Source organism: Podarcis muralis, chromosome 1 (assembly GCF_964188315.1).
Source record: "Podarcis muralis chromosome 1, rPodMur119.hap1.1, whole genome shotgun sequence".
NCBI lineage: Eukaryota > Metazoa > Chordata > Lepidosauria > Squamata > Lacertidae > Podarcis > Podarcis muralis.
The window spans coordinates 5,855,867-5,877,621 of NC_135655.1; the positions used below are offsets into that span (position 1 = coordinate 5,855,867).

Below are 21,755 nucleotides of genomic sequence, written 5' to 3' on the forward strand. Positions count from 1 at the left end.
CCACCATCTCGTCCTCTGTCGTCCCCTTCTCCTTGTGCCCTCCATCTTTCCCAACATCAGTGTCTTCTCCAGGGAGTCTTCTCTTCTCATGAGGTGGCCAAAGTCTTGGAGCCTCAGCTTCAGGATCTGTCCTTCCAGTGAGCACTCAGGGCTGATTTCCTTCAGAATGGAGAGGCTTTGATCTTCTTGCAGTCCATGGGACTCTCAAGAGTCTCTTCCAACACCAGAATTCAAAAGCATCCATTCTTTGGCGATCAGCCTTCTTTATGGTCCAGCTCTCACTTCCATACATCACTACTGGGAAAACCAGAGCTTTTACTATAAGGACCTTTGTTGGCAAGGTGATGTCTCTGCTTTTTAGAAGCTGTCTAGGTTTGTCATTGCTTTTCTCCCAAGAAGCAGGTGTCTTTTAATTTCGTGGCTGCTGTCACCATCTGCAGTGATCATGGAGCCCAAGAAAGTAAAATCTCTCACTGCCTCCATTTCTTCCCCTTCTATTTGCCAGGAGGTGATGGGACCAGTGGCCACGATCTTCGTTTTTTTGATGTTGAGCTTCAGACCATATTTTGCACTTATTTTATTTTATTTATACATACTTTCATACATACTGTACATACATACCGCCCTTCATCCATAAATCTCAGGGCAGTTTGCAGCATACAAATGCAAGATGGAAACCTGAAACACATAATAAAAACAATAATAAAACAAACCTATAACGCACCTCCACCAGGTGAAAGGTCAAAGAACCTCTGGAAGGTGAAGTTCAGTCAAAGGAGACTATGGGGTGTGGCGCTCATCTCCCACAAGCACACGTGTTAATTTTATACATCACTTTGGGAAGGCAGGTGGAAGAAGCAAAGCAACTCAGTACGTAACAATCGGCCATGTCAAAGCAATGATTCTTCAGCATCAACTTCGTTGGACTGGTCATGTTTTTTGGATGCCTGATTATCGTCTTCCATAGCAACTACTCTATTCTGAACTTAAAAATGGAAAGCGTAATGCTTTCAACAAAAGAGGTCCAAAGACTCTCTCTAGGCAAATCTTTTAAAAAATTGTAGTATAAACACCGACAATTGGGAAACACTTGCCTGCGAGCGCTCCAACTGGAGAACAGCCTTTGCCAAAGGTGCCATGGGCTTTGAAGATACTCAAACTCAGGGCGCAAGGGAGAAATGTGCTAATGTAGCACCCTGCTTGTGGTTAACGCTTAGCTGGAATGAAATATTCAACGCAGCAATAGAGAAATTAAAATAATAATTTATTTGTCAGACAAATAAATGAGAGGCACAGTGGTATATGGTTACCAAGCTCTGGCCTGCCTCCTGCCATTATGGCCAGCACTTATATTCCCTTAATCCAGCCCCCTTTGCTCCTCCTTGGGCTGCCTCTGTCCAATCAGCCTGGTTGGATTTCCTATTGGCTGATTGCTATAACCAATCCTAAAAGATACACCCATATTCTCCTGTCCTTATATGGAACACAAAGAGCTATATATTGTTACATCTATAAATGACAAATAAGTAGTAATATATCTTACATGTGTCTCAACAAGGAATCTTAATTACTAGCTCACCTCTTGCCCTCCTTGCCCTATTGCCTTCTAAAACAAATGGTTAATCTTAAATTTTTATCTTAAACATATGTCAAGGATCTTGAGTTTCACATCAACATTGAAAGATCTCCTTCATTTGAAGGTTTCTAAACAAATGCCTGACAACTATATATCAGGAGTGCTCGATGGCGTCTCCTTGTCTGGCAGGGGGGCTAGGCTGGTGGCTGACTTAATTTCAGGATAAATACAACTCTTACAACTATATGAAATAAGAATCTAGCATTTCTTAAATCCTTTGCATAATTACATTTAAGCCAATATATTTAATACATAATATATATAGCTTTTTAAAAGGAAAAGAAATCTTTGCAGAGTAAAAGGATCTCAATTTAAAAAGAAACAAGGAACAGCTTTTAAAACGCTTCCCAAAATACCAGCCAGCCAGATGCTTAGCCTTTTTGACCTTTAGGCAAATGACTCTTTGTATATTGAGAGGCCGAATGGCAAAACCTTACTATTTACCTACCACTTTTACAACTTAGTTGTACTCTACAGCATGCAAGGTCAGTGACCTGCTTTTCAGCCTTTTTATGACCGCAATAAACCAGGGGGCCCTTTGCTTGCCAGCTGCTTGCTGGAGCCGCTTGCTGGTTTTCTACCTTGGAAGAAACATTATTTTTAGAATTTTAGGAACCTGATCAAAATATAAGCCAATATAAGCCTTGATTAAAAATGCAGTCTATATTCAGATGCCTCACTAAGAGGAAGGCACGCTTGGCAAATCCACACTGTGAGCAGCTCCCACCCAGAAACCTATGTCTCCACTGTGGAAGGACGTGGGGATCCATAATTGGCCTCCACAGTCACTTACAGACTCACATTTAAAACCGTGTTTATGGAAGACAATCTTACTCGGCTACAAGTGATCGCCAAAAAAGAAGAAGCTAATAACAATAATTACCATTATATTTACATCACTCCTGTTCCCCTGACACACACACATATGCATACACACACACACACACACACACACACACACACACCCACACACACACACACACACCATAAAATGTCAGTTGGTAATACTGATCAGGTTAGAGGCTGGTGCTGGTAATTCCAAGGTTGCAGGTTCGATCCCCACATGGGACAGCTGCATATTCCTGCATGGCAGAGGGTTGAACTGGATGATGCTCAGTTCTCCTTCTGAATGATGTCATGGCCTATGGCTAGTGCAATAAAAAGTTTAATTGGCCTAATTGGAAGATGCTCAGGGTCCCTTCTGACTCTACAATTCTATGATTCTATGCTCTCAAGGAAATCAGCCCTGAGTGCTCACTGGAAGGACAGATCCTGAAGCTGAGGCTCCAGTACTTTGGCCACCTCGTGAGAAGAGAAGACTCCCTGGAAAAGACCCTGATGTTGGGAAAGATGGAGGGCACAAGGAGAAGGGGACGACAGAGGACGAGATGGTGGGACAGTGTTCTCCAAGCTACCAGCCTGAGTCTGACCAAACTGCGGGAGGCAGTGGAAGACAGGAGTGCCTGGCGTGCTCTGGTCCAGGGGGTCACGAAGAGTCGGACACGACTAAACGACTAAACAACAACATGCTTCTCTTCCCTTTCTTTCTTTCTTTCTCTCTTTCTCTCATACACAGGACTCAGCTAGACTGCTAAAGAAAAAGCGATTTACGTATATACCTTGTATATGCGATATAACATTGTGCCAACAACTACCAGACTTTTAGAAGACATCTGAAGGCAGCCCTGTTTGGGGAAGCTTTTAATGTTTAATAGACTATTGTGTTTTAATATTCTGTTGAAAGCCGCTCAGAGAGGCTGGGGAAACCCAGCCAGATGGGCAGGCTATAAATAATAATAATAATTATTATTATTATTATTATTATTGCCACCAGATGGCGACGTGGAGTCCCGGATTTTTTTCTCTACCTCTTTTCCCTGTTCAAGTTTACAGCGCCTTAAAGTGAAACGCTTCTTCGCTGTGTCCAGATCTGGCCACACACATTCCGCCTGCGCTATGCAATTCAAGCGCTATATGATGCCCCGGCTTCCCCCCTTGGAATTCTGGGAGCTGTAGTTTGTGAAGGGGCTGAGGCTCCTCCCCTCACGTACCGCGCAGCGTTTGACGGGGGAGCGGAGAAGGAAGGGCAAAGAGGAAGGGAGGAAAGGGCATCTGCGGAGGCTTCGTTGGCCCCTGGCGGGCATGCGCGTGGTTCGTTCGCGCAGGCGCTGTGGGCCGACAACAAAGAGGGACTGAGGCGGCGGCGGCGGCGGCGGCGGCGGCGCCTCTCACTCCCCGATGGCTGCCGCGTTCCTGGTCGCGCTGTACGAGTACTCGCCCCTCTTCTACATCTCCGTCGTCTTCATCTGCTTCCTGGTCACCAGCGGCCTGGTCATGGGCTGGTCAGTGGAGAGCGGGGGGGGGGTCAGAGGTCACGGGGGAGGGGGAAGCAAGGAGGAGGGGGGTCCAGGGAGAGGAGGGGGCTTGGCTGGGGGGGGGGAGAAATTTATTCCAGTGAATGGAGGGGGGTAAGTGGAAGATGGGGAGCTGTGGAGGGAGGGAGGCATATTATTATTACGACAGTATTATTATTATTATTATTATTATTATTATTTAATTTTATTTTCTCTCCTCCCACACAGAGACTCAAGGCGGCTTTCAAAAATTGAAAATAAACACAGATTAAAAGGGGGAAAGCCTTAAAACGCATAGAAAAATAGTCGTTGGAGACGTAATAAAGCTCTAAGGGGGTGAAGGGGTGCTGCATCTGGGAAAGTGGGGGGATGCTGCTATTATAATAATAACAGTAATAACATTAATAATAATAATAATAATAATAATAATAATAATAATAATAAATTATATTAATAATAAATTTATTTTTTATTTTTAGCCCACCCTGGCTGGGTTTCCCTAGACTTCCCCAGACTGGGTGGCTTCCAACAAAAGATTAAAAATACATTAAACCATCAGTCATTAAAAACTTCGCTATACAGTGCTGCCTTCAGGTGTCTTCTAAATGTCAGGTAGTTGTTTACCTCTTTGACATCTGATGGGAGGGCGTTCCACAGGGTGGGCGCCACTACCGAGAAGGCCCTCTGCCTGGTTCCCTGTAGCTTTCCTTCTACCAGGGAGGGAACCGCCAGAAGGCCCTCGGAGCTGGACCTCAGTGTCCGGGCTGAACAATGGGGGTGGAGATGCTGCTTTAGGTATATTATTATTATTATTACTATTATTATTATTATTATTACTTCTCTCCTCCCAGACAGAGACTCAAGGCTGCTTTCACAAATGGAAAACAAACACTGATAAAATGAGGAAAGCCATAAAACATGTAGAAAGATAGTCATTAGAAACGTAAGAAAGCTCTAAGGGGATATGGGGCTTCTGCATCTGGGAAAGTGGGAAAAGGATTCTAGATTGTGGTAGCAGATATTGTTGTTGTTGTTATTATTTATTGTTCCCATACCTCCCTTTAGCTGAGGATCACGGGGTGGTTTACAATATGAAAACACAAAAATACATATTTATACCCTGCCTTTCCCCATGACAGGGACTTTCCCCATGCCAGGCACCTTAGAAGCAAAAGTAAGAACAACTGAAAACATGAGAGGGGAAACAATAATTTAAAAGCAATTTAAAAATAATGCAATATATCTACACACTGACACATATATATATAAATCTATGAAATCCATACATTTAGTGCAGACAGAGGGGCATACTGTAACATTTAACATGAACCCCACCTGAAGTGTCCAGGGACCTTGACCCTAGCCCACAATATGCTATGCCAGTCAAACTTAACAACAATCTTTTGAGTAGGATAATTTTGAGACCCACATAGCTGCAAAACATGGAGGTGCACAATTTTATTTTTCATTACGGGGGGTGAGTGGATTGCATTTTTAACAGGAGGGAGCAAATAAGAGTGGTAGCCCAGCCCTGTGGTAAAATCCACATGCAGAGGGTCCGTTTCATCGAGGAGCAAATACAACAGGGTTGAAGATTGAGTCATTTTGTTTTAAGACAGTTGTTGCCTTTTGGCTCTACCTTCACCAGATTTGACTGTTGTTAATGTTAAGCGTTTCTGTTGATTTTATTTCGTGCTGCTTAGGTTTGGGTGGGACGTTCCCGTGATTCTGAGAAATTCAGACGAAGCTGAATCGACTGTGAAAGTGTCCCAGAAACAGATGCGGCAAGTGAAAAACCCGTTCAGCTTGGAAATAAAAAACCTGGAAACGGCTTCAGTTGCAAGTCAGTAGATTGTGTGTTTTGTTTTTGTTTTTTTTTTAAAGATATTTATTAAAGTTTTGAACAATAAAACAGACATCACATTCACAATCAAAAAGAAAAAACACCATACAATCAATCAAAAAAACCAAGAAAGAAAAAAAGTACATTAAAAAACCCCTCATACAAAATAGAAGAAAAAAGACATGAAAAAAAGAAAAAAAAGCATAAAAAACCAATTTCTTAGATATTATTTTCTTAACCCTCCTTCTAGACTTCCTTACATCTCCCTTTTCTGTGTTCCCTTTTACAAAATCTTATTCAACAATACTTCACCCTCTTTCAAATCTTATTTTGTATTATACATTTCAACTATGATGTCTCCAATTTTTCCATTTATTATCAATTATTTAAATTTAACATAACCTTATTCTAACTTCACCTTTGTTCTTATTCTTTTTGCATACTCCTTTCAGCTATGTCACTAATGCCGTATTATCTTTATATCCTGCATCATTCTAACATTCATACAATTTACAATGCTTTTGCAAATAGTCTTTAAATTTCTTCCAGTCCTCTTCCACTAGCTCTTCTCCCAGGTCTCGGATTCTGCCAGTCATTTCTGCCAATTTCAGTAGATTGTCTGTTTTGGTTGCTGTTCAAATTTTCTCCCCCTTCCCCCTCCCCTGCTATGCCAAGCGCCAGCTATCGATTTACCCGTAGCAACTATCCCTGTTAGACCCTTTTAACAGGAATGAGATGACCCAGTTTAAGCTGGCCCCTGCAAAGAGATTATTGCTTCCTTGATCTGCTTGACTATATTTATTTCTTCTAGCATATGGTCATGCAGAGGAGATACACCGTGTACTGTGAACTGGCATTCTTGCTAATGTAGGTTTTACACGGTCAATATGAACGTGGCAGCATGAAAACGCCACTAATCTCATGGATACCTGTGCTCTGTGCCAGAGGGATGACAGGATGCAAACACATTAACAGGGATCAGAGCAAAGGCCCATTTATTCCAGCATCCTGTTCTCAGGGTCTGAGTGTCACAGCTGTGCAGAAGAGCTTCCCTAGTGAATTGTTAGATAGCTGCCACCAAGTGACAATAGCAACGCATTTTGGGCTTGATCGTTCTTCTCCAGGAGACAAACAATCTAAATGTGCTTCGAACTTAGTCTCACTCAAAGAAATTGCATGTTTTATGAAGTTAAAAAGGTAAAGGTACCTCTGACCGTTAGGTCCAGTCGCGAACGACTCTGGGGTTGCGCGCTCATCTCGCTCTATAGGCCGAGGGAGCTGGCGTTTGTCCGCAGACAGCTTTCTGAGTCATGTGGCCAGCATAACTAAGCTTCTTCTGGCAAACCAGAGCAGCACACGGAAACGCCGTTTACCTTCCTGCCGGAGCGGTCCCTATTTATCTACTTGCACTTTGACGTGCTTTTGAACTGCTAGGTTGGCAGGAGCTGGGACCAAGCAACGGGAGCTCACCCGGTCGCGAGGATTCGAACCGCCGACCTAGGCTCTGTGGTGTAGATCACAGCACCACCCGCGTCCCCCTTTATGAAGTTAGTTTCTATGAAATAAGATTTTGGGTGCTCCTCACACATGCAAGTTTTCTGTGGTGGTCTCACCAAGTCGCTGGCATCCAAATGGCAGACTGTTTATTTTCCCCGTCTAATCTGGATTTACTGTTTACGGGGGAAATCCAGTAAAAAAATAAAAATACAATATATATTTTTTTAATCCATTGGCGATGACTTGCGTGTTACATTTCCAAAGCCTGATGGCAAATTCATCCGTTGTCTGGGAAAGCCCTTTCATCGCCTGAAGAAGAGCTGTCAAGCATGAAAGATTTGGGGACATGGTGATTTTCATCAAAAACGATGCTTTTCCTGCTACATAGTTATTTGGAATTGACATAATGGGTTCCCCCCCAACCTTTGGACCTTTCAGTTTTCAAAACTCCTGTTTGTGACTCCATGTTCTTTTCTTTCCCCTCTCTTCATAAGATGGCATAACGCTGGTGCCTGATTGCCTGGAAGACTGCCTCCTTACGTGCTACTGGGGCTGCAGCGTGCAGAAGATCCACGAAGCTCTGCAGAAACATGCTTACTGCTTTCGAATAAAAACGCCACAGGCCTTTGAGGATGCAGTGTATGACGAGTATCTCTACCGCCAGCAGTATTGGTATCCTTTGATCAGAGTTGCATATCTTTGCTTTTGTAGAGTTGCAGAATGTTGAACAGCTCTGCTTCTAAGCAAATCATCTAAAGCAAGTTTCTAGCCCCAATGGATCTAGCAAAAAGTTGAGAAAGCCAGGAGAGGAGATTCCAGAGAATGGGTGTCTGGTGCCCTTTCTGCCCATCAGTCTTCCTTGTACTTAGTCTATTTAAAATCAACAGCCTCATTATTTAGAATAAAGGTAAAGGGACCACTGACCATTAGGTCCAGTCGTGGCCGACTCTGGGGTTGCGGCACTTATCTCGCTTTATTGGCCGAGGGAGCCGGCGTACAGCTTCCGGGTCATGTGGCCAGCATGACTAAGCCGCTTCTGGCGAACCAGAGCAGCGCACAGAAACACCGTTTACCTTCCCGCTGGAGTGGTACCTATTTATCTACTCGCACTGGTGTGCTTTCGAACTGCTAGGTTGGCAGGAGCAGGGACCGAGCAACGAGAGCGCACCCCGTCATGGGGATTTGAACCGCTGACCTTCTGATCAGCAAGTCCTGGGCTCTGTGGTTTAACCCACCCTTATTATTTAGAATATAAACCTCATTATTGAAAGGTTTTGAGGTTCGTTTCCCCTTTCACCTCTGTACAGGGTGAGGAGAAGGGTGGGCTGCAGTTTGGAAGTCTTCCTTTTCGCTGCACATAGAAATGAATGTGTAAATTGGAGAATTAACTTGAACGCAGAATACCTTTTGGCTCTAGGTATTTAATTCTTTGGAAACTGCCTGCTGTAGCTCTCTTTCCTCTTAACTCGCTGCTTGGCTGCCACTAAACAGCTGATCAGCAGAACGTAAAGCAGCTCCTTTGGCCATTTGCCCTGCTACTACATGCACTCCTTCACTATCATGGAAAGCCAATGGACATGTTTAACTATTGTATTCTCTTGGTTTGCTTTGGGGGAGATACATAGCTCAGTGGTAGAGGGTCTGCTTTGCATGCAAGAAGTCTCACGTTCAATCCATGGCATATCCAGCTGCCAATCATTGTCAACAGTACGGGACTAGATGGACCAATGGTTTGGTTCGATGCAAGACAGCTTCCTTTGTAGCAGTTGCACAAACAAAGGAGCAGGAAATCGATAACTCCTCAGTCTTTTGTCAGCCCTTGAGTGCTGATGGTTGCCTGCCATAACAAATGTGGTCTAAACCACTGAGCCTCTTGGGCTTGCCTATCAGAAGGTTGGTGGTTCGAATCCCTGCGACGGAATGAGCTCCCGCTGCTCTGTCCCAGCTCCTGTCAACCTAGCAGTTCGAAAGCACGCCAGTTCAAGTAGATAAATAGGTACCACTCCGGCAGGAAGGTAAATGGTGTTTCTGTGCACTCTGGCACTCATCATGGTGTTCCATTGCGCCTGAAGCAGTTTAGTCCTGCTGGCCACATAACCCGGAAAGCTGTCTGTGGACAAACGCCGGCTCCCTCGGCCTGAAAGCGAGATGAGCGCCGCAACCCCATAGTCGCCTTTGACTGGATTTAACAGTCCCGGGGCTCTTTACCTTTACCTCTGCCATAACAAATATAAATTCTAGTCCATAGTAACTTAGATCTTGCACTAAGAAAAGGCAAATTGTGATTGGGCCCAATTTTGTAAATAAAGCAAATTTGCGTGCATTTGCTAATGTTCCATAACTCATTCTTGGTTTTTGCATCATTTATTCTCTCCATGCTAGCCACAGGGAGTGGCAGTCATGCAGAGCACTGAGACCACCTCCCCATGGCTACTGGAAATCTTAAAAAGTGGGGGGGGGGGCCCAAACCCTTGAGGTTATTCAAGTATTATTATTACTACTATTATTTATTTATATCCTGCCCTCCCCAGCCGAAGTCAGGCTCAGAGCGGCTAACAACTGTAAAAATAACACAGTTTACATAAAATCACAATCAGTTAATTGAAATACATTCTAAAATCAATTCATTCTAAAATTAATTCAGAGTCAAATTAATGGCAACCATTGGGCTAAAGTTCTATGAGGATTACAGAAGGAGGGGGTCAGACTGTGCCTTAGCCAAAGGCCTGGTGGAACAGCTCTGCCTTGCAGGCCCTGCGGAAAGATGTCAAGTCCCACAGGGCCCCAGTCTCTTGTGACAAAGCATTCCACCACGTCGGGGCCACAGCTGAAAAAGCCCAGGCTCCGGTTGAGGCCAGCCTAACCTCCCTGTGGCCCGGGATCTCCAAGATGTTTTTGTTTGAAGACTGTAAGGTCCTCTGTGGGACATTCCAGGAGAGGCAGTCCCGTAGGTACGAGGGTCCTAGGCTGTATAGGGCTCTTAAGGTTGAAACCAGCACCTTATACCTGATCCTGTACTCCACTGGGAGCCAGTGCAGCTGGTATAGCACTGGGTGAATGTGATCTCGCAGCGAGGACCTCGTAAGGAGTCTCGCCGCGGCATTCTGCACCCGCTGGAGTTTCTGGGTCAGTCTCAAGGGCAGCCCCACATAGAGCGAGTTACAATAATCCAGTCTGGAGGTGACCATCGCGTGGATCACAGTGGCTGGATCAGGGCGAGAGAGGTAAGGAGCCAACTGCTTAGCTTGGCGGAGATGGAAAAACGCCGCCTTTGTTATAGCTGCAATCTGCGCCTCCATGGAAAGGGAGGTGTCGAAGATTACACCCAAACTCTTAACGGACGGTTCTGGCACTAATCTGATCCCAACTCTCCATGCAGTAAGTTCCTCTGAAGTCAGTGAGACTTTGGAATATACATGTATAGGATTGCCCTGTCAGAGGCCAAACTTTGTAACAAATGCTAAATTCCGTGCTTGTAACAGATGGAACGCAACACAGTTTGTCTGTGGCGGGCAAAGCCAAGATGGATGCTAGATACATGAGTGCATCTTGAGCCTCAGCCTGTGGCACAAACATTGCATTTGTCTTTATTTGCGGTTCTGTTCCTTGACACAAACAAAGCATCGAGACATCTGACAAAGCGGGGAAGCACTGCCAGGTACCCGAAGAGGCACAAATCATTGACTTTGGCCCCGTGCCCAGATCTCGGTACCCGCTAGTTGCACTGCTGACGCTGGAGGATGAAGGCAACAGAGAAATATATGACATTGTAGGTAACTTCTTTCTTGAGAAAAGGAACTGGGACAGGAGTTTGCTTTGAACTGTCTGTGAAAAATTGCCGCCAAACAGAGTTGGCAGGGGACTTGCTTTTGCTTTTTGTCATAGCTGTTGGTGTGTGCTAATATTATTCCTTCTTTAAAATGACATCTCCTCCTGGATCCTTGGATTAGATAAGGGCAAAAATAGTTACAGTGGTGCCTCGCAAGACGAAATTAATCCATTCCGCGAGTCTCTTCGTCTTGCGGTTTTTTCGTCTTGCGAAGCACGGCTATTAGCGGCTTTAAGAAAAAGGAAACAAACTCGCAAGAACTCGCAAGACATTTCGTCTTGCAAAGCAAGCCCATAGGGAAATTCGTCTTGCAGAACAACTCAAAAAACGAAAAACCCTTTCGTCTAGCGAGTTTTTCGTCTTGCGAGGCATTCGTCTTGCGGGGCACCACTGTATTAGAGAGCTTGCCACATCCCAAAGATTGAGAAGCCAGCTCTGTTTCAGTCTGCTGGAAATAGTCACAAAGTTCATTACCCATCACTTCACATGCATAAGTTTTACCTGGGTGGACCTGAAATTTGGGTAGACGATTAATGAAGTTGAACTGGTTTACTTAATTGGCCTTCGTATAAGGCAGAATTACTACCATTGGGGATTTCACTAGACTCAGAGTAGGAAACCTGATGACTGCAATGATTTCTATATGAAGAAATAAAATGAAGGTTGTATAGTTCACTTTTAAAAGCATCCACTCTGAGGTGCTTTAAAAACAAAACAAACCTTTAGATACAGTTGTATTCTATTTGGAACGTTTTTATAATTGTAATGATTTTATTCGTTTCTGTAACTATTGTATATCATTGTAACCATTTCTGGGACTTCATGTTAAAATCTTACTAGTGGTTAATAAATCTTTTGAGATTTATCACTAGCCCGTAAAAACAGGCAACCTAAACAAAGACCTGTAGCAGCAAATAAAATCAATAATTAAGACCAGCCATTAAAATTGAGGAAGGAATTTTGCCCCTCTGCTTAAAATGATGTAATATGAAAGACCGCGTATAAATTTCAGTGCTCTGTTTCAGGGTGGGTATGTATGTGCTGTGTAATATATTAGTAAAAATCGATGGCTGTGTGGCAGGACGAATATTGGAATCTGAACCCAAAGTGATCAAGGCAATTCTAAACAAGATATGGGTATTAGCTCCTTGGAAATGACGATTAAGGACTGTTCGATTATTTCATCGCCTACAATGCCTTGTTTTTAAGTTCTTCACAGTCAGGTTGGATGTTGTTTGAACAATAAGCAGCATAGAATTCAAATGTTTTCTTTTCTTTTCATAGATTTCTATGGTATCTATAATTCATGTTACTGATGACAGTTACAGGCTTTCTTGTCGAATACTGTATCAGTATCTCCTCATGGCCCAGGGTCAATTTCATGATCTAAAGGTAAGCTTTGGGATTTGTGGTTTGTTTTACATCTCAAAAGGGGCTGGAAATAACTGCCTCGGTTTGCATCAGGCCAGTTGCCCACCCTGTCCAATATTAACACTATTGAGTAGCAGCAACTCTCCAGAGACTTAGGCAGATCATTTCCTAGGACTGCTAACGCCGTTCTTTTAACCTGGAGATGCTTGGGCTTGGGTGTAGAGCAGGGTGCCCCTGGGTCACCGATCTGTGCATTTTCCTCTAGTTTACATCTGCAACCCAGAAATGCCAATTCCGCAACTGTAGAGTGATCAAAACGCATTTTTGCAAATGCAGTTGGTTGCAACCCAGGTATGCAGCAGAACGAGATGAGATGATGGACTGTAGGTGCCTCGTCACATTTTTGAATTCTCCCCCTTTGTAAAACACTACCTGCAAGTAAAAAAATATAAAATAATCATAATAATTTTATTATTTATACCCCGCCCATCTGGCTGAGTTTCCTCGGCCACTCTGGGAGTCTTCCAGTAAAACAGAAAATCACAATAAAACATCGAACGTTAAAAACTTCCCGATACAGGACTGCCTTCAGATGTCTTCTGAAAGTTGTGTAGTTCTCTGTCTCCTTGACATCTATTGGGAGGCTAGTTTTATTATTAATAAAATAAAATTATAATCTCCTTAGGAAGATCATAGAATCATAGAATCATAGAGTTGGAAGAGACCACAAGGGCCATCGAGTCCAACCCCCTGCCAAGCAGGAAACACCATCAGAGCACTCCTGACATATGGTTGTCAAGCCTCTGCTTAAAGACCTCCAAAGAAGGAGACTCCACCACACTCCTTGGCAGCAAATTCCACTGTCAAACAGCTCTTACTGTCAGGAAGTTCTTCCTAATGTTTAGGTGGAATCTTCTTTCATGTAGTTTGGATCCATTGCTCTGTGTCCGCTTCTCTGGAGCAGCAGAAAACAACCTTTCTCCCTCCTCTATATGACATCCTTTTATATATTTGAACATGGCTATCATATCACCCCTTAACCTCCTCTTCTCCAGGCTAAACATGCCCAGCTCCCTTAGCCGTTCCTCATAAGGCATCATTTCCAGGCCTTTGACCATTTTGGTTGCCCTCCTCTGGACACGTTCCAGTTTGTCAGTGTCCTTCTTGAACTGTGGTGCCCAGAACTGGACACAGTACTCCAGGTGAGGTCTGACCAGAGCAGAATACAGTGGCACTATTACTTCCCTTGATCTAGATGCTATACTCCTATTGATGAGGCCCAGAATTGCATTGGCTTTTTTAGCTGCCGCGTCACACTGTTGGCTCATGTCAAGTTTGTGGTCAACCAAGACTCCTAGATCCTTTTCACATGTACTGCTCTCAAGCCAGGTGTCACCCATCTTGTATTTGTGCCTCTCATTTTTTTTGCCCAAGTGCAATACTTTACATTTCTCCCTGTTAAAATTCATCTTGTTTGTTTTGGCCCAGTTCTCTAATCTGTCAAGGTCGTTTTGAAGTGTGATCCTGTCCTCTGGGGTGTTAGCCACCCCTCCCAGTTTGGTGTCATCTGCAAATTTGATCAGGATGCCCTTGAGTCCATCATCCAAGTCGTTGATAAAGATGTTGAATAAGACCGGGCCCAAGACAGAACCCTGTGGCACCCCACTAGTCACTCTTCTCCAGGATGAAGAGGAACCATTGATGAGCACCCTTTGGGTTCGGTCAGTCAGCCAGTTACAAATCCACTGAGTGGTAGCATAGTCAAGACCGCATTTTACCAGCTTCTTTACAAGAATATCATGGGACACCTTGTCAAATGCCTTGCTGAAATCAAGGTAGACTACATCCACTGCGTTCCCTTCATCTACCAGGTTTGTAATTCTGTCAAAAAACGAGATCAGGTTAGTCTGACATGACTTATTTTTCAGAAATCCATGCTGACTATTGGTGATCACAGCATTCCTTTCTAGGTGCTCACAGACTGTTTGCTTAATGATCTGCTCCAGAATCTTCCCTGGTATTGATGTCAGACTGACTGGGCGGTAATTATTTGGGTCCTCTCTTTTCCCCTTTTTGAAAATAGGGACAACATTTGCCCTCCTCCAGTCTGCCGGGACTTCACCTGTTCTCCAGGAATTCTCAAAGATGACTGCCAGTGGTTCTGAAATCACATCTGCCAGTTCTTTTAATACTCTTGGATGCAGTTCATCTGGCCCTGGAGACTTGAATACATCTAGACTAGCCAAGTATTCTTGTACTATCTCCTTAGTTATTCTGGGCTGTGTTTCCTCTGCTGAATCATTTGCTCCAAATTCTTCAGGTCGGGCATTGTTTTCTTTATCGGAGAAGACTGAGGCAAAGAAGGCATTGAGGAGTTCAGCCCTTTCTGTGTCCCCTGTTTGCATTTCACCATCTTCTCCTCTGAGTGACCCCACGGTTTCTTTGTTCTTCCTTTTGCTACGAACATACCCATAAAAGCCTTTTTTGTTGCTTTTAACCTCTCTAGCAAGCCTGAGTTCATTTTGTGCTTTAGCTTTTCTGACTTTGTGTCTACACGTGCTGGCTATTTGTTTGAATTCCTCTTTGGTGGTTTCCCCCCTTTTCCATTTTTTGTACACATCCTTTTTTAATCTTAACCCAGTTAAAAGTTCTTTAGATAGCCACCCTGGCTTCTTTAGGCACCTTCCATGTTTCCGTCTCATTGGTATTGCCTGAAGTTGTGCTTTTACTATCTCCCTCTTAACAAACTCCCAGCCATCTTGAACTCCCTTTCCTTTTAGTATTACTGTCCATGGGATCTCACCCAGCACTTCCCTAAGCTTTATGAAGTCGGCTTTCTTAAAGTCGAGAAATTGAGTCCTAGTATGCTTGGCTGCTCCTTTCCGCTGTATAGTAAACTTCAGAAGAGCATGATCACTCGCGCCTAATGATCCTTCCACTTCTACCCCACTAACCAGGTCATCAACATTGGTTAGGACCAGATCTAAAATGGCTGTTCCTCTTGTTGCTTCTCCCACTTTCTGGACAATGAAGTTGTCTGCAAGGGCAGTGAGGAATCTGTTTGACCTTATGCTCTTGGCTGAGTTTGACATCCAACAAATATCCGGGTAATTGAAGTCCCCCATTACTACTATCTCCCTTCCTTTTGCATGCTTGGCCATCTGTTCCAGGAAGGCATCATCTATGTCCTCCGTTTGGCTTGGGGATCTATAGTAAACTCCCACAATAAGGTCACTGTTATTCTTCTCTCCCTTAATTTTGACCCAAATGCTCTCACTTTGGCTTTGAGGTTCTAAATCTTGGATCTCTTCACAGGTATACACATCCCTGACATATAACGCCACTCCTCCTCCTTTCTTGTCTGGTCTGTTTCTTTGAAATAGATTGTATCCCTCCATTATTACATTCCAATCGTGGGATTTATCCCACCAGGTTTCAGTGATTCCTATTATGTCATATTTAGTTTGCTGTACCAGGAGCTCAAGCTCATCTTGTTTATTTCCCATGCTTTGCGCATTAGTGTACAGACATTGAAGTCCATTAATCATTCCCCCATGTCTCTTATTTAAGGATTTTCTCCTCCCACCACTAGGTCTGCATGCTCTTTGCTCCATTCGGTCTATGACATTTGGATGATCATCTTCATCAATTGATAGACTCCTACCTTCAGGAGCACTGTCTCCCTCCCCCACATTAGTCAGTTTAAAGCCCTCCTGATGAGGTTTCTGAGATTTTTTGCAAAAACATTCCTCCCAACCGTTGTGAGGTGCAGCCCATCGCTTGCCAGAAGTCCATCTTCAAGAAACTGCATTCCGTGATCTAAGAATCCAAACCGTTCCTGTTTGCACCATTTGCGAAGCCAGTTGTTCACTTCCACTATTTTTCCCTCTCTCCCTGGGCCACGTCGTTCAACTGGGAGGACAGATGAGATGACAATTTGTGCATTTAATTGCTTCAATTTCCTGCCCAGAGCCTCGTAATCTCTTTTGATCTTCTGGAGGCTATTGCTTGCAGTGTCATTGGTTCCCACATGAACCAAGAGGAAGGGGTATTTGTCAGTGGGTTTTATGATTCCTTGCAGTCGTTCAGTTACATCTTGGATCTTAGCCCCGGGGAGACAGCACACTTCCCGAGACATCTTGTCAGGCCCACAGATCTCTGCTTCTGTTCCCCCTCAGTAGGGAATCCCCTATCACCACTACACGCCTCCTCTTAGGTCTGGTCGGGGTTCTTCTGTGAGCTGTCGGTTCCAAGGTCGCCTGGACATTCCCAGAGGACTGCCTTTGCTCCTCGTCTTCATATACCTGATCGACTGTAATGAGGGAGAGATCCTCAAATGGAGTCTGCTCTTCGTCTTCCATGCTAGGGGAGAGGACCTCAAAGCGATTGCGTATTTCTAAACAATCAGAGCGAACCCTGGGCCTCCTACTTCTTTGAGTCACGTTTCTCCATATATCTGACTCCTGTGTTGGTGAACTAGCCACCTTCTCAGGGGAGTCCCCTGTCTCTTCCTTGGTGGAGACGGTGTGCTCTGTTGCTTCCAAGAAGAGTTCCAGCTCTCTAATTCTTTGGAGCGTAGCTACACGTTCCTCCAGTTGCTGGACTTTGTCTTTTAAGAGGGCAATCAACATGCAATTGCTGCAGGTAAAGCTGCCTGCAACCTTTGGCAAGATGGCAAACATTGCGCAGGAACCACAGGCGACTGCAGCTGTTCCCTCACCCTCCATCTTGGGAACGTGTCGTTGGGGGTGACTACAGTGGTCCTCTATCATAAAAAGTGTGGAGACAGGACAAATAAATCCCTCCCAAAAAACCTAGGTCTCCCCCAACAAATGTTTGAGACTAGCTCCCCTAAATCTAAAATATGGATCAAACTGCGCGCGCCACTAGGCGCGCGCCGCTGCCCTAAAGCTCTGATGAGCTCCTCCCACAGCTAATCACCTACCTCAACAGAAGCCCTGCCCCCTCTGACCTTTGCCCAGAGAGAGCAGCTAATCAGCCACAAGAAACTCACACAAGAAAACCCTTTTTGTTCCTTCTTCAGCTGCTGCCCTAAAGCTCTGATAAGCTCCTCCCACAGCTAATCACCTACCTCAACAGAAGCCCTGCCCCCTCTGACCTTTGCCCAGAGAGAGCAGCTAATCAGCTTTTGGCCTTGGTCTCCCTTGCTTCCTGTTTGTAGCTTTCCACTTGCACGATCCTTTCCGCATAGGGGAACACTTAAAAAATAGTATTGCCTACATGCAATCTGAAGTGGTGCAGGCTGTTTCTGTTACCTAATCCTACTGTGCATGGAGACCAAGTTACATTTCTCTTGCTAGAAACCCGGGAAAATTTGGGAAATGTTACATACATGCAGGATGCAGTTTTTAAAAGCACAATTTTGTAAGCAGTGTGGACTAAATCCTCTTCTGGGACCCCTCTAGGTTAGGGACCCTGAAGCTTAAGTTTCATTAGTTTCATAGCAGAGTCTCCCCATGGCATATTTTGAAAATGCCCACGGGCTGCAAAACATGGAAGACCTGGTGTCAGGCATGGAGAGTCCTCCCCTCCTTTCGGTAACATCACAGATAAGAATTAGCGAGCAGTTGGTAGATTTATAGTCCTTTTATTACAGCGTCATGCTGCAAGCACAAGCACACAGCTCTCCGCACGGAGGGCAGTTGGCTAGTCTAATCCGACTTCCGACTTCTGCAGCATTTTAGGTGCCAATGGGAAGTTCCTCCCTCCCTCCCTCTGACTCCTTTGCTCTCTGATACGTTCGGACCTCTGAGTCTGTGGTGAGGGGGGCGTCCCCCACACGCAAGGGACGTCTCAACTAGCTGCCCCCTCCCTTCCGGTTCTGTTGTCATTATCTCATAACTGGATAACTCCTCCCTAAGCCGTTCAGCTTCTGTCTCTCTGCTTCTGATCACGCTGTGGACCGGGGGGGGGGCGGCGACTATTCCCCTTCCAGCTCTCCATCAGAGAGACGTTGGTCTGCCATAGAATACATTCCCCAGTCCTTGTCTTCAGACCACTCCCTGACACCTGGGCACTGAAACACCCTCTGTGTGTGTGCTTTCAGTACTCATAACATATTGTGCCATGGGTAGGCAAACTAAGGTCCAGGCGCCGGATCCAGCCCAATCACCTTTTCAATGCGGCCCGCAGGTCTGGGAATCCGCATGTTTTTACCTGAGTAGAATGTGTCCTTTTATTTAAAATGCACCTCTGGGTTATTTGTGGGGTCTGCCTGGTGTTTTTACATGAGTAGAACGTGTGCTTTTATTTAAAATGCGTTTCTGGGTTATTTGTGGGGCATAGGAATTCGTTCATTCCCCCCCCAAAAAAATAGTCTGGTCTCCCACAAGGTCTGAGGGACTGTGGACCGGCCCCCTGCTGAAAAAGTTTGCTCACCCCTGTACAGCGGTACCTTGGGTGAATAACTTAATTCGTTCTGGAGGTCCGTTCTTAACCTGAAACTGTTCTTAACCTGAAGCACCACTTTAGCTGATGGGGCCTCCCACTGCCGCCCTGCGATTTCTGTTCTCATCCTGAAGCAAAGTTCTTAAGCCGAGGTACTATTTCTGGGTTGGTGGGGTCTGTAACCTGAAGCATCTGTAACCCGAGGTACCACTGTATTATGCCTAAACGTTTATCTCTTTTTTCCCTGCCTCTTCCCGTTCCCAACCCCTAGCAACTGTTCATGTCTGCCAACAGCAACGCCTCATCTCTAAGCAGCCCTCCTTCGGGTGACAGGACAGAGGACCGCGTCCTCCTCGAGAAAGCCGGGCTGGCTGAGGACGAGGCGGACCTGCCAGATGAAAACAGCAAGGACTGCATCGTCTGCCAGAACCGGGCTGTCAACTGGGTGCTCCTCCCTTGCCGGCACACCTGCCTGTGCGACGAATGCGTGAAATATTTCAAGCAGTGCCCAATGTGCCGGCAGTTTGTTGGGGAGTCCTTTCCCCTGTGCGGCCGAGAAGAGTGAAGAACTGGGGGGGGTGAAAGGACAGAGCGGTGTGTACTTATATCCAGGCAGAGAGAGAGGAGAAATTCATGCAAAAAGTTGACAAGATGAGTTTGGACCTTCTGGAATAGTACCGAAGACCTTCCCTTCCACTTGAACTTTGGTGGCTGGTTGTCTGGCCAGCTCTAAAGCAAGGCTGGCACCTTCCCTTCGCATTGGATTTGATTTGGAAGCAACGGCGATGCTAAGGCTTGGGTTGCGCTGCTGCCTCTGCCTCCCGCAACGGTGCAAAGGTCTGCGCATTACAGGCAGAAACAGTGCTTTGAACTCTGCATAAAGGATATCTCTTTGTATGTGCGCATAAATTTATTGGGTATTTTCACGGCACTTTTCACCGAGAAGTTTCTCTCGACAGACTGATGTGGAGAAAGAGGAAATATCCCCTGAGAACACTTAATTTGTATTTATGTTGTGTGTGTGTTTTAAATTGCTGTCAGCCTGGTTTTCTACTTGATAGTAATGCTGCTCTTTTCAGTTGCAGCAAGTGGGGGGGGGGCGGGGAGGGGCAGAAGCAAAGAAATAAAACATAGAAAGAGTTTTCCTTGCAACTCTTCAGTACGTCCACATATATTTTGTGTACTGTATCTTCTTGGGTCTGGCGTAAGCTGGGCAGTCAAGACTCGGGAGTCACTGGCAGGAATTGCAAAATGCTTGGGAGCCTTCAACACTTCATGTGCCGAGATTTCTTAAGGCATGCGTAGTGCCAAATGTGAACGAAAGTCTCCAAAGGGCAGTAATGACACAAAGGTGACATTGGTTGAAGATGGGATCCCGTTTTTGTTTGTTTTTGAGCACGGAACATTAGGATGCCTGGACAACTGCAGATCGGTTCTGCTTTAAAGATTAAAGATCTTAGAATCATAGAGTTGGAATAGACCACAAGGGCCATCGAGTCCAACCCCCTGCCAAGCAGGAAACACCATCAGAGCACTCCTGACATATGGTTGTCAAGCCTCTGCTTAAAGACCTCCAAAGAAGGAGACTCCACCACACTCCTTGGCAGCAAATTCCACTGTCAAACAGCTCTTACTGTCAGGAAGTTCTTCCTAATGTTTAGGTGGAATCTTCTTTCTTGTAGTTTGGATCCATTGCTCCGTGTCCGCTTCTCTGGAGCAGCAGAAAACAGCCTTTCTCCCTCCTCTATGTGACATCCTTTTATATATTTGAACATGGCTATCATATCACCCCTTAACCTCCTCTTCTCCAGGCTAAACATGCCCAGCTCCCTTAGCCGTTCCTCATAAGGCATCATTTCCAGGCCTTTGACCATTTTGGTTGCCCTCCTCTGGACACGTTCCAGTTTGTCAGTGTCCTTCTTGAACTGTGGTGCCCAGAACTGGACACAGTACTCCAGGTGAGGTCTGACCAGAGCAGAATACAGTGGCACTATTACTTCCCTTGATCTAGATGCTATACTCCTATTGATGAGGCCCAGAATTGCATTGGCTTTTTTAGCTGCCGCGTCACACTGTTGGCTCATGTCAAGTTTGTGGTCAACCAAGACTCCTAGATCCTTTTCACATGTACTGCTCTCAAGCCAGGTGTCACCCATCTTGTATTTGTGCCTCTCATTTTTTTTGCCCAAGTGCAATACTTTACATTTCTCCCTGTTAAAATTCATCTTGTTTGTTTTGGCCCAGTTCTCTAATCTGTCAAGGTCGTTTTGAAGTGTGATCCTGTCCTCTGGGGTGTTAGCCACCCCTCCCAGTTTGGTGTCATCTGCAAATTTGATCAGGATGCCCTTGAGTCCATCATCCAAGTCGTTGATAAAGATGTTGAATAAGACCGGGCCCAAGACAGAACCCTGTGGCACCCCACTAGTCACTCTTCTCCAGGATGAAGAGGAACCATTGATGAGCACCCTTTGGGTTCGGTCAGTCAGCCAGTTACAAATCCACTGAGTGGTAGCATAGTCAAGACCGCATTTTACCAGCTTCTTTACAAGAATATCATGGGACACCTTGTCAAATGCCTTGCTGAAATCAAGGTAGACTACATCCACTGCGTTCCCTTCATCTACCAGGTTTGTAATTCTGTCAAAAAACGAGATCAGGTTAGTCTGACATGACTTATTTTTCAGAAATCCATGCTGACTATTGGTGATCACAGCATTCCTTTCTAGGTGCTCACAGACTGTTTGCTTAATGATCTGCTCCAGAATCTTCCCTGGTATTGATGTCAGACTGACTGGGCGGTAATTATTTGGGTCCTCT

General features: G+C 45.1%; 1 protein-coding gene across 1 annotated transcript; it reads left to right on the forward strand.

Annotated features, from left to right (window-relative positions):
• Nucleotides 1-3,734: 3,734 nt before the first annotated feature.
• On the forward strand, nt 3,735-20,110 carry CGRRF1 (cell growth regulator with ring finger domain 1). The gene is made up of 6 exons (XM_077916835.1): nt 3,735-3,978; nt 5,694-5,833; nt 7,825-8,002; nt 10,952-11,099; nt 12,444-12,551; nt 19,210-20,110. Exons 1-6 carry the CDS (start codon nt 3,875-3,877, stop codon nt 19,501-19,503), a joined length of 972 nt encoding a protein of 323 aa, XP_077772961.1. The 5' UTR covers nt 3,735-3,874; the 3' UTR covers nt 19,504-20,110.
• The last annotated feature ends 1,645 nt before the right edge of the window (nt 20,111-21,755 follow it).